At 37.8% G+C, this 13,414-nt stretch overlaps 1 protein-coding gene across 4 annotated transcripts in view; it reads left to right on the forward strand.

Annotated features, from left to right (window-relative positions):
* The window catches only part of LOC121382734 (leucine zipper putative tumor suppressor 2 homolog), a 118,214-nt gene that overhangs the window by 58,837 nt on the left and 45,963 nt on the right, over positions 1-13,414 (forward strand). For 2 of the 4 annotated variants that reach the window (XM_041512292.1, XM_041512291.1), the window contains one exon: positions 10,541-11,286. In XM_041512292.1, the coding sequence (XP_041368226.1) occupies positions 10,561-11,286 (726 nt within the window). In that variant the 5' untranslated portion in view covers positions 10,541-10,560. Of the gene's footprint in view, positions 1-3,878; positions 3,978-4,065; positions 4,182-10,540; positions 11,287-13,414 lie in introns of those variants that run through there. The other 2 variants (XM_041512295.1, XM_041512293.1) reach the window with 2 other exon arrangements.

Consider the following 13,414-nt stretch of genomic DNA (forward strand, 5'->3'; position numbering starts at 1 on the left):
AAACCATTGTTATGATGAAGGAAGAAAATGTTTTATTTAACAACACACTCAACACATTTTTAATTACGGTTATTTGGCATCAGACATATGGTTAAGGACCACACAGAGAGGAAACCTGCTGTTACCACTTCATGGGCTACTCTTTTCAATAAGCAGTAAGGGATCTTTTATATGCACCATCCCACAGACAGGATAGTACATACCATGGCCTTTGTTACACCAGTTGTGGAGCACTGGCTGGAACAAGAAATAGCTCAATGGGCCCACCGACGGGGATTGATCCTAGACTGACCGTGCATCAAGCGAGCACTTTACCACTGGGCTAGGTCCTTTTATGATGGTTTCAAGTAGGTTGACCTCTGTACTATTCAAATATCCCATTGGTTTGAAGTTTCCTGTTATTTTGAGTATAAATGATAACAACTGCAAGTAGTATACTGCATAACAGCAAAATGAGGTGGTGCTCTGGTTTTAGGGTGGATAACTCTGGGTTTTTGTCATTGGCCTACATACAAATGATTTTTTGCATGGTAGTTACCAAGGAACTGAACTTCTTCAAAATAGTAGTCACGTAGCCCTTTTGACATTGTCCTATTTTTCACAGAATATATTGTAGCATAGAAATTATTTTCAAATGCATTCAAAGGTAAATGGTGGTGTGCAACCGTACATGTGATGCACAGGGTACAGGACAAGTGTAGCTAATGGTATATACTTGTCTGAGGTGTGAGGAGCCAGAGGATCCATTGCCTTTGTGAACCCATCAGGTTGTTGTCCATACCAACCAGTATCACTGGATGATAGTTCATGGAATAAATGGAACTTATATCTCTTTATTTCTTTATGATTACAATGTATATAAACCACACCCACCATTGTTTTGCATGTGTGCATTTTGTATAACTATGTTGTATTATTTATGCTACATGTGTATATATTCAGCTGATGAGTTGTAAAACTCAAGGCAAATAAAGAACTTGAATTTGGTTTGCTCCATAACTGGTAGATCAAAGGCTGTGGTATGTACTGCCCAGTCTATGGAAAAAGTCCATGTAAAAGAACCTTTGTTGCTATTTGGTTGGAGTAACTTTTGCGACTGCAGTGAGTTTTCTCTCATTCTCCAGACCAAGTGTTCAAATGGTCATATATGCCAAGACACCAAATACCCACAGTTTATAATGTGCTGAGGCGTTGTTAATCATTCCTTTGCTTTGTTTTCAAGCTGTGTTGTGAAGTGCACTGTTGCCCTGCATCTGATAACATAGTTTACTGTTCATTGTTTTTGTTCTCTCACCTGCAGATCTCGCCCAGACCCGTCTATAGACTCTCCTCAATTAAATATAGTGCTAGACGATTCAATGAGTAAAACGTGTTTTAGCACCCACAAATAATGTTTGCCTAGCTAATGTAGACGAACACATTTTCTGTCAACACGCATGCTGTTTGACACCTTGATGTTTGCACTGGACAGTTTTGGCTTGCACTTTAAAAATGAAAAATAAAATAATAAAATAAATGTCATGGTGCACTGACTGTTAACTGACTTTGTTATATGCTGCAGATCAAGCAAAAGAAAAGAAGAGAGAGAAAGAGAGAGTAAAGTTTGTTTTGTTTAATGACACGACTGTAGCACATTGATTAATTAATCATCAGCTATTGGATGTCAAACATTTGGTAATTCTGACACGAAGTCATCAGAAGAAACCCGCTACATTTTTCCTAATACAGCAAGGAATCTTTTATATGCACTTTGCCACAGACAGGAAAGCACTTCTGTCTCTGAGAGAGACAGAGAGACAGATAGATAGACAGACAGAGATAGACACACAGACAGAGATAGACGCACAGATAGAGAAAGACACACAGATAGAGAGAGACAGACAGACAGATAGACAGACAGAGATAGACACAGACAGAGAGAGACAGACAGATAGACAGACAGAAAGACAGAGATAGACACACAGACAGAGAGAGAAACAGAGATATCTTATATAAACAATGTACATGTGGTCAAGAAAAATTGTCATTTCTGTTGGTGCCATCATCATGGACTCTGTATGTAGCACTCAGACATGGCATGTGCAGAAAAAAACACCCAGTAAATTTCTTCAAGACATGATATGCATTTGCATGAGATTGGTATATCTTGTTTTGGATGAGGAAAAGTAATAAAACAAAGTAATTTTATTTATTAAAGTAGATGAAAAAAAGCGATTTATGTACTTCCGATGTGATCCAGATGCACAACAGAAGCGATAAATTCTATGATAGGAACTCGTAAAAAGGAATACATTTGATGAAAAACGTGTTCACACTGTAAGGGGCAGATTATAGAGCACTCACCTGAGTTTAAGTTAAAAGTTTGTTTTTGTTTAATGACACCACTAGAGCACATTGATTTATTAATCATCAGTTATTGGATGTCAAACATTTGGTAATTTTGACATATAGTCTTAGAAAGGAAACCCGCAACATTGTTCCATTATTAGCAAGGGATATTTTATATGCACCATTCCACAGACAGGATAGCACATACCATGACCTTTGACATACCGGTTGTGGTGCACTGGCTGGAATGAGAAATGGCCCAATGGCCCTAGCAACGGGGATCAATCCTAGACTGACTGCTCATCAAGCAAGCACTTTACCACTGGGCTACATTCTGTCCACTCACCTGAGATGCGATGGTTATGCCTATTCCTTACTCCTGTTTTGACATCATTGGACTGTATAGCAATTGTCTGGATTCTCATTACTCAGAAAGACAGTTTGTTGGTATCTTCTGATTGTCATCAGCGTGATGTCATGCCTCACAGAAAATGAATGTCTTTGAGATTGGAATAGCACAAAACACTTGTCAGAATGCCATACAGTGTCTGTGGAGGTGTTATCAACAGTTCACGAATACTAGACGAAATCTTTCATGTATAAGGAAACTTTGTTTGACGTCACATCCATAAAACATCTTATCAGGCTAGTACACCTGTGGAATCATTTGGGAATGACAAGTCTGACATGCTTAAACATCCCTGAGTTGAGGCCAATTAGTAGAAAAATAAGCAACTGGTTGTGTGATAACAAAATATGGCCATGCAATATGTAGTCATGTTACAAGATCACCATCTGTACACCAAACATGATGTAGACCACACTTTAGGTTCAAATGACAGGATTCGACCAGTGTACTTTTAACAGGTAAATATGAATGCATGGCAAACAAAAGGTTTTGATTTATTCAAAACTAACCATATCACTGAGGTGTTATTGATGCACAGAAATGTTTTCCATGAGTGTATACACAAGATATTAAATACTGAATATATTAAAATAAAGTATAATGTGATTACTGGAGAAGTTCTAAATGGAACATAATTCTGTACTAAGAACATACTGTTCTAAAATACGATATTCATATTACTAAACATGACCACAGTGTACACATTTTTATCGATGTAATATTATGTACACTATCAAACTTAAACAGTAGACATGTTTTTATCAATGTAATATTATGTACACTATCAAACTTAAACAGTAGACATGTTTTTATCAATGTAATATTATGTACACTATCAAACTTAAACAGTAGACATGTTTTTATCAATGTAATATTATGTACACTATCAAACTTAAACAGTAGACATGTTTTTATCAATGTAATATTATGTACACTATCAAACTTAAACAGTCAACATGCTTTAGTGATGTAATAATATGTACACCATCAAACTTAAACAGTTGACCTGTTTTCATTTATGCATTTATTATGTACACTATCAAACTTAAATAGTCTACATGTTTTTTTATCGATGTACATTATCAACCTATAAACTGTCTGCGTGTTTTTATTGATCCACATTATCAGACATAAACTCCATGTTTTATCGACGTACAGTTATTATGAGTGTCTGGACAGGGAAAGTAACTGCTCTCTATTATGATATGTCATGAGGTGACAAAGGCGTCGTTGACAGGAGGTATGTATCTGTGTATATCACAGCCGTGTATATAATGATGTGAAACATGCCCATACAACGTGGGAACAAAGGATACTTTGTGACCCGGTCCCATTCTCATGCCAGTGTTCTCCAAATGGCTCACATTCAGTTTAATATTTTTCATGTATGGGTCGTGTCAAGTGTGGTATAGTGATTCGGTCATGCATGGAAATTACAATACAGGTAACTTTCTTGTTAATATACCTGTACATGTTAAAGGGATGTGAGATGTATAGCTCAGTGGTAGAGTGCTCGCTTGAGGGAGAACCCCATAGGTGACAATGTTAACGTGTATGTGGCTAGAAATAATATATATGCAGTATACAGGTATGAATGAAACTACCGTATGACCCATAAATATGAATAGTATATATACATGCCTTCCACAAAGTATTAGCTGAAGGAAATGGAAAATTTCACAACTCGTTTGTGATATAACGAGATGTTTTTAAAACACCCTTAGGTTTGCTCATTTGTGATATAACGAGATGTTTTTAAAACACCCTTAGGTTTGCCCAGAATTGTAGTACATATACATGTATATGTAAATATTTTCTAATAATTTGACAATAAACACTCACATTTATCACCAATGGCAGGACTGATAGTTTTAACTGCACTATTAAAATTTAGGTACACTTCAAACTTTGACCCAGCGAGATGTTATTTGGTAGAATGTTTGCTTGAAGTATGGTATGTTGTGGGATCAGTCACCCTTGGTGGACCTATTACTTTTTATTATTATTTATTTTTGTCTTTATGTCCCATCAAGCTGGATTCAATCAGTTGAACTTATTTTCGAGCTTATATCCAATTAAGGTTCAAGCACGATGTCCTGGGCACAAACCTCAGCTATCTGAGCTGTCTGTCCAGGACATTGGGTTAGTGGTTAGTGAGAAGAGAGTATAGTGGTCTTACACCTAGCCAATGAGTCGTTGAAACTCACTCTGGGTTCCAGTATGTGAACCTAGTACCTACCACCCGATGGCTTTAGCATAATACCACCCAGACCAGTATCCAGGCTTAATGGTTAGTTCTGAGACTGTGGTTTAATGGTTAGTTCTGAGATGTGGTTTAATGGTTAGTTGTGAGACTGGCTTAATGGTTAGTTGTGAGACTGTGGCTTAATGGTTAGTTGTGAGACTGGCTTAATGGTTAGTTGTGAGACTGGCTTAATGGTTAGTTGTGAGACTGTGGCTTAATGGTTAGTTGTGAGACTGGCTTAATGGTTAGTTGTGAGACTGGCTTAATGGTTAGTTGTGAGACTGTGGCTTAATGGTTAGTTGTGAGACTGGCTTAATGGTTAGTTGTGAGACTGGCTTATTGTTTAGTTGTGAGACTGGCTTAATGGTTAGTTGTGAGACTGGCTTAATGGTTAGTTGTGAGACTGGCTTAATGGTTAGTTGTGAGACTGGCTTAATGGTTAGTTGTGAGACTGGCTGAATGGTTAGTTGTGAGACTAGCTTAATGGTTAGTTGTGAGACAGTGGCTTAATGGTTAGTTGTGAGACTGGCTTAATGGTTAGTTTTGAGACTAGCTTAATGGTTAGTTGTGAGACTAGCTTAATGCTCAGTTGTGAGACTGTGTCTTAATGGTTAGTTGTGAAACTGTGGTTTAACCACGACACCACCAAGGCCAGCATTATGAAGTTGTTAATTAGTCAAATGCACAAGTGAGGATCGAACCTCCTCCATTCAACTGATTGGGGTTTTTTATAAAGTGTTTGTTAATTAGTCAAATGCAGCAGTGACGCGAGATATTTTATTGATCTGTGCTAATTGAATTACTTTGAGTAATTACCTTGTGGATGAATAACCTGGCAGGTAAAAAGCTCCCAGATGACAGCTTTGTGTAGCTTTATTGGATTCTCACCTGCACACAGGTATCTGGGTTTTACATGTTATGCATGGTGTCAAGGGATGTCTGGATGGTTTAAAAATTGGTTGCAGTCCATATTTGTGTGAAGTGTTAGACGGTATGTTAAAATGTTTAGTGCAGTATACCAGTATATCTTCTTTTTTTTTAAAGAGATTTAAGGATGTGAACATGAACTGTTTTTGTGTGCTTATACATGTATATATCATGAAGGTTTCAAGCACGCCTATCTCGGGCTTAGCCTCTGACATTGGCAGTGACTAAGTCCTGGACAGGGGAGATGAATTTGAGGTGGGCGGAATTTGGAATAAAAAAATTTGAAGTTAGGTCAAAGACCTAAAACCAAAAATGATAGCTGACACATTCTACTCATGTCTGGAGCCATAATAAAATTGTCAGTATTTGGAATTATTTTCACAAGTAGAGTTTTTTTGTTTTTTATTCTCCCTGCATTCCCCTAAACTGGGTGGGATTTAGCTCAGTCGGTTCAGTGCCTGCTTGAGGTGTTAGCATCACAGGATCAAACCATCTCCATTCAACTGATTGGGGTTTTTCTCATTCCAACCAGTGCACCACAACTGGTCTAAGGCCATGGTGTGTCCTTTCCTGTCTGTGGCAAAGTGCATATAAAACGATTCCATGGTGCCAATAGAAAAATGTAGCAGGTTTCCTCTGATGACTACGAGTCAGAATTACCAAATGTTTGACATCCAGCATCCCACAGACAGGACAGTACATACCATGACCTTTGTTGCACCAGTTGTGGAGCACTGGCTGGAATGACTTATGAATTGTGTCAAGACAGTGTGTTAAAATACTTAAAATACTAGTATACAGTATATTAATTATCATTGTTTCTTTAAGATATTAAGTGGCCATATTAAACTGTCAGACAGTGCACTGAAATGCTTGTGTATATTCTATATTATTGTTTTCATGAGAGATTAAACCAACTTGTCATACAACTATTGTGCAGTGCTTATTGTTCCTGTTTTTGGAATGTATGTGTATTGACACCCCGGCACACTGTTTGGTGAGTTCCTCAGGAGGAATGAAGAAGCAATTGTCGGTATGTTTTGTCACAGGAAGAGGGCTGACTGGGTTAACGAGTGGGCGTTAATTGTGGACCGCAGAGCACTGACTGTGGGGTTCAGCTCCAATCTGGTCAGTGTTAATTACACAGGTAAACACAGGTAAGCACACAGGTAAACATGCAGGTAAACAGAGCAGAGACAATCAAGTCTTTTAGCAGACACATGGCGGATGAGTCGAGTTCTGTTGGACAGACCTTGTTGTGATGTCTGTAGTATGTTTGTTGTGTAGTGTGAGCTGGTTATACACCTGTAGGTCTATAGAAGGAAATGTTTTATTTAACGACGCACTCAACACAAGTAGATCTGTAGAGGTACAAGTGTCTCAACTGATACTCTGCAATGTTGTTTGGTGAACCTTTCACAGGTGTTGATTTTACTATCTTCTGGATGTATTGAATACAATTTATATGAACAGTTACTATGTATGAGGATAAAGACTTCAAGGTACACATTTATTTACACTTTTGTTTCCTTTTCTTTTGGCTCCCTTTTGCTGTTTCTATCTCTGTCTGTCTCTGAATATTTCAAAATCTCTTTCTCAATCTCTTCAGCTGTCCCTATTTCTCTCTCTCTCTCTCTCTCTCTCTCTCTCTCTCTCTCTCTCTCTCTCTCTCTCTCTCTCTCTCTCTCTCTCTCTCCTCACTCCCTCACTCCCTCTCCCTCTCCGTCTCTGTCTCTCTCTCTCTCTCTCTCTCTCTCTCTCTCTCTCTCTGTCTCTCTCTCTCTCTCTCTCTCTCTCTCTCTCTCTCTCTCTCTCTCTCTCTCTCTCTCTCTCTCTCTCTCTCTCTCTCTCTCTCTCTCTCTCTCTCTCTCTCTCTCTCTCTCTCTCTCTCTCTCTCTCTCTCTCTCTCTCTCTCTGAAGTACATGTTTATTTTATCATTTATTAGCAGCTGATGTTGCCATTTCATTTATTTCAACTTATTTTCATACTTATATCCAGTTAAAGTTCAAGCATGCTGTCCTGGGCACACACCCCAGCTATCTGGGCTGTCTGTCCAGGACAGTGGGTTAGTTGTTAGTTGGTTAGTGGTTAATGAGAGAGAAGAGGGTGTAGTGGCCTTACACCTACCCACTGAGCCCTCCAGAACTCGATCTGGGTTGGAGCCAATACCGGGCTGCGAACCTTGTACCTACCAGCCGTATATCCAATGGCTTAACCATGATGCCACGGAGGCCAGTACTGATGTTGCCAAGATTGTGTTTATTTTGTCATTAATTAGCAACATAGTTAACAAGATTGTGTTTAATTTGCCATTAATTAGTAACTGATGTTGCCAAATTTGTGTTTATTTTGCCATTAATTAGTAACTGATGTTGCCAAGTTTGTGTTTATTTTGTCACTATAATTAGTAACTGATGTTACCAACTTTGTGTTTATTTTCTGTCCACTCCAACAGCTCCTGTTGACTGGCCTATGTTTATTTAATCATTAAATTAGCCACAGATGCAATTAATAACACTGAAGTGAGAAATCTGTGTTTCCAATCTGAGTCTGTCACATGCAGCTCGTTACACAGATACTCAATTCTCCAGCTTTGGCTATAAACAGAATTAGTTTCTAAGCTGACTGTACAAATAAAGACTTCATTTGTCAGCTGTCCGTATTCCAGTGATTATGGGAGATCTCAGAATGAGATAATGTTATGTGTGTAACTTGCATGGTGGAAGTTGTTACCCATGACTGGGAGACAAAGTTAATTAAAGCACAAATATTTGTAATGTTTTTCTTGCATGTCTTGAGTTAATGTACATATGTATTAGTAATTTTCTGGTTACTCGATCACCCAGTAAGCTTGTGATCTGTGATATTAGATAACATGAACACATGGCTTATCTACATCTTTTATTGCATTCCTTAGTCAGTGGTATTTAACAGAGAGAGAGGACAGTTTGATGGAATAAGCAAGACGTTTACAATACCAGCATTTGTAGAGTGGTTAAGCCATCAAATGTAAAGGTGTTGTATTTCACTATTTTTACATCTATTTGTGATAAATAATTACATAATAAACTAGACTAGATTCCTATCAAAGTGTTCTTACTACATCAGAACAAATCTAAATTGGCAAATCCACAAAATCTTCGAAATTGACTGGATAGCAATTAGCATCAGAGAGGAAGATAACAACATCCATCTGACATAACCATTTGGAGTGTTTGCTCTTCTGGATAAGTTTTTATTTGTAGATGCCCATGCAGGACTATTTTGTGTCTTATTAAATCAATTGAACACTGATATAAGATATAAGTACATTGTAGGGTAGTACCAGTTTATACTTCTTGACTTAAAAGTTCAAATGTTCAATTTGACCAAGCACAAAAGTTTACAAAGACTGAGTGATCAGTTATTTACTCGTATTACCTGTTTAGTTAAGCATATATATATATACATACACATGTATATATATGTATTTTTACAATTTTTCATTTGAAATACCAGTCTTCTACAGCATCAATTTTACATTATTGTCCATGTTTTCCATTACTCATGATTTTCCTTTCTTAGTTTGCAAAAATTATTCAATTTAAATTGCTTCTGTTTTCAAAACAAAACAGATTCATGGGTATGGTAGTTGTTAACTGGACAGAGGTATTTTTTCATGAAAATGTACTATGTTTAGCCCAGTGTTAAAGTGTTTACCTTGCATCAGTGTTTACCTGATGCATGGTGGATCTCAAATCGATCCCTGTTGGTGGGCAGGCCAATTGGGTTATTTGTCATTCCAACTGGGTATAACAAAGGCCGTGATATGTATTATCTTGTCTGTGAGATGGTACATGTAAAAGATGTCTTGCTGTAATATAAAAAAGAATAGACCATGGTGTGGCGGAAGCTTTATTAGTAGGAGCAGTCTGTGTGGTGGCAGTAAATTATTTTACTTTCTATTCTTCCAGCCATCGAGATATGACTAAAGATGACTTCCCACAATTAGTTGATATGGTTGATATAGAGAATAATACATGAGTGGCCGTTAGATACCATTTATCTTACGAGTGGTCTTAAGATGTATCTAATGAGCAAAAGCAAGTTTGATACGTTTTTAAACAAGTTGTAAGATAAATGGTATCTAACAGACATGAATGTATTATTCTATTTCTTACATATCCTCAAAAACCAGGTTTTAACATCTTTTTCGACTAAACTTTATTTACAGCCGTTGCACTTGTACCTGACTTACACATCACAGACACATGAATGTCAGGTTAACTATACATCAGTCTAATCAATTTCCATCTTGTAGGTTTTCATTGGATGCATGGCATTGGTGAACCATTCAGTCGTATGTCTTGAAATTGTTAACACACGTACATGTGTTAATAATCATGTGTAACCAAAAATAATGGATGGTGTTCTCACCAACGGGTGTGTAAGAAATATATATTTTTCACTTTCTATTCTTCCAGCCATTGAGATATAACCAAAGATGACTTCCCACAACTGGTTGATATGGTTGATATATATTTGTTTTACTTTCTATTCTTCCAGCCATTGAGATATAACCGAAGATGACTTCCCACAATAATTGGATGATATGGTTCATATATATTTATTTTACTTTCTATTCTTCCAGCCATCGAGATATGACCGAAGATGACTTCCCACAATTCCTCAGTGTGTTCGGACGGTCTGGCACCGCGTGATGATGATGCAGGTAGTGTGGCAAGTCAGGACGACGTCTACAGCCCTCTGTCCAACTACTCAACATACTCCCACGAACTCCGATACATCTTCGACCCACTCCCGGACACCGACGGTGACGCAGACTACTCCATTATACCACCGAGAAACCAGCCCGGCAATGTGACGCAATCCCACCACTCGACTCCCAACTCGGTGTCCCGTCTGTCTTACGCTTCGACTCACTCAACATCGCAGCTGTCCCAGCATTCAACTCCGCAGCTGGGAGAATATTATTTGAGTCATTCATCGTCGCACCTGTCTCAGCCGACATCGCATTTGACGCAGCAGTCGACGTCGCATTTGACGCAGCACTCTGCGCTGCGACATTCACCTCCACCGTATAGAAGGACATACAGTACATCGTCGTGTATATCTGAGCATTCCACCCATGACAATGTCAGCCACCCGAGCAGTCATTCCAACTACCCGTATTACCCATCAGGCATCCACTCCCGAAGAAAGACATGGTCACCCACTGCTCTTAAGGCGAGCATCACCAGTGGGATGCCCAACTTGCGGGGTTGTCATAGCAACGATGGGCTCGACCCTGACAAGCAGTTGACAAACATTTACGAAGATCTGGACAGAGCGCCACCAAATATAGCACCAGAAAGCGGAGTTTTCCATCCTCCTCAGGTTAGTGTAACACTGGTAATAATAATAATATCACACTCCAAGAAAAGTGTAGCAAAAACACCAGAGAGCAGCATTTTCTGCAGTAAAACATTTTTGTATACAAGTGTAATAATATTAGTATAACACTGTTAGCAAGTAAAGTAACACCATCAGAAAGTTTCCATTCTAATATGTTTACAGATTTATGCAAAAATTGTCACAAGCATGTATAGTACTATTAATATATTGTTATAGATATGTAATAATATGAATATGTTATCACATACAGGTGCAATAAAATTAATGTAACATTACAGGTAAGTGTATTAATTTTTGTATTATAATGGTGAGTGTGGTAATACCAGATGCCAGTTTTAAAATCCATCCACTACAGGCAATTGTAGAAATATTATAACGGCATGGATTTAGTCTTATAAATAAACAATTAGTTTTCTCAAACACAAACTGAACTGATCATAATCTACTTATTCATTGTATTTACTTTTATATCGTTATTCCCAGTGCTATTATATATCCGTATTGTACACCTTGATTGTAATATTAAAACAGTGTTATTACATTTTGTGGCCTGGTATATTTCTGCAGTTATTGGAAAATAATCAAAGTTATACAATTACATGTATCAGTCATGTTTAGCATTAGGTCAGGTCAGGTCAGAGTGTTTAACGTGCACATTCAAAGCAAGCTGTTGTAGCGCACGCCTGTCCTGTGTGCAGCAGGTGTCAGCCTCAGGCGGCTCTTCCGTCCAGGACAGGAGTTTAGCATTAAATAATGTTAGCATTTATGCTATTATGTAGTTTTATGACTGCCAGCTGTGAGCAAATTGCATATATTAAATGTTAAATGTCAAAGAACATTCTAAAATATTCAGCTGGTGTTACTGGTGTTTTTATTTTCTTGAATTTATTAAATGTGGAGTTGCTTCCCTTTCTGTATATATAAACTACACTAGATTTGAGTATTACAATTTCATCTTTGGGGTATGAGGTGGGGACCAAACTGGAACTAGAGATGGGTGTATAGAAAGTTTCCACAGTTCAGTCTGTTAGGCATAATGTTTTACGGTTTAACGCAGAAATCTTATGGATATCAACACACATATATTGTTAATATTTAAGCATTGATGTAGTTATACGGCTGGGGGTTACCGGGTTCACATCCCTGTATTGGGTCCCACCCAGAGCAAGTTTAATGACTCAGTGGGTAGGTGTAAGGCCACTACACTGATTTCTCTCTCACTAACCACTAACAACTAACCACTAACAGCTTAATTCAACAGAAGCACGGAAATAGGTCTGTAAATGAGTGAATGATTGAATCTGAGGTGTTTGGTAATAGGATCGAACCTTCTCTGCAAAATGATTGAAGTTTTTCCTGTCCCTACCAGTTCCCCCTGACTGATCAGTCAAAAGGTGCTGTCCTGCCTGTATATATAAAAGATCCCTTGTTGCTGATGGAAAACTGTAATGATTTCCTTTGATGATTGTCATGCCAATGATTAGTTAATCAATGTCTACTAGTGCAGGGCTTCTAGAATTTTTACAAAATCCAATAGCCTTGGGGTCAGTGATTAAAAAAAATTACTAGCCACAATTGACTAGCCCTACTTACTTAATACAGTTTTAGTAACAGTAATAATCAATATGTTACCTAAAGAGGGAGATAGCGATTAAAAACACTAAGATTGGGGGATGGGGTGAGGGTGGGGGCAGGATATTCATATTTATAAAATAGACTTAAATGCAGCATTTGACAACTTTTTTTCAATAGCTGTCAGGCATGGCAATAGTAGTTATTTACTAGCCCAACATTGAATATCACTAGCCATGGGAGTGGGGCTACCATAATCTAGAAGCCCTGACTAGTGGTGTAGTAAAACAATAACTGAAACTACATTTGTACATGTAGGTGTAATTGTAGGCGTACTTGTGAAGCAAACTTACACTGTGGTTTCACATAATTATGTAAATAATATTTATATATACCTACCTTTTTTGATACCAAATAGCCAATGTGTATTTTTGTGTTGGGGTGTCGTTGAACATTGATTGATTCATTCATTGTGAAGTAAACGGCCACTTTTAGTGGCATAGATAACCCAGTCTGATAAGACTTTTTGCATTATATT

Source organism: Gigantopelta aegis, chromosome 10, assembly GCF_016097555.1.
Source record: "Gigantopelta aegis isolate Gae_Host chromosome 10, Gae_host_genome, whole genome shotgun sequence".
Lineage (NCBI taxonomy): Eukaryota > Metazoa > Mollusca > Gastropoda > Neomphalida > Peltospiridae > Gigantopelta > Gigantopelta aegis.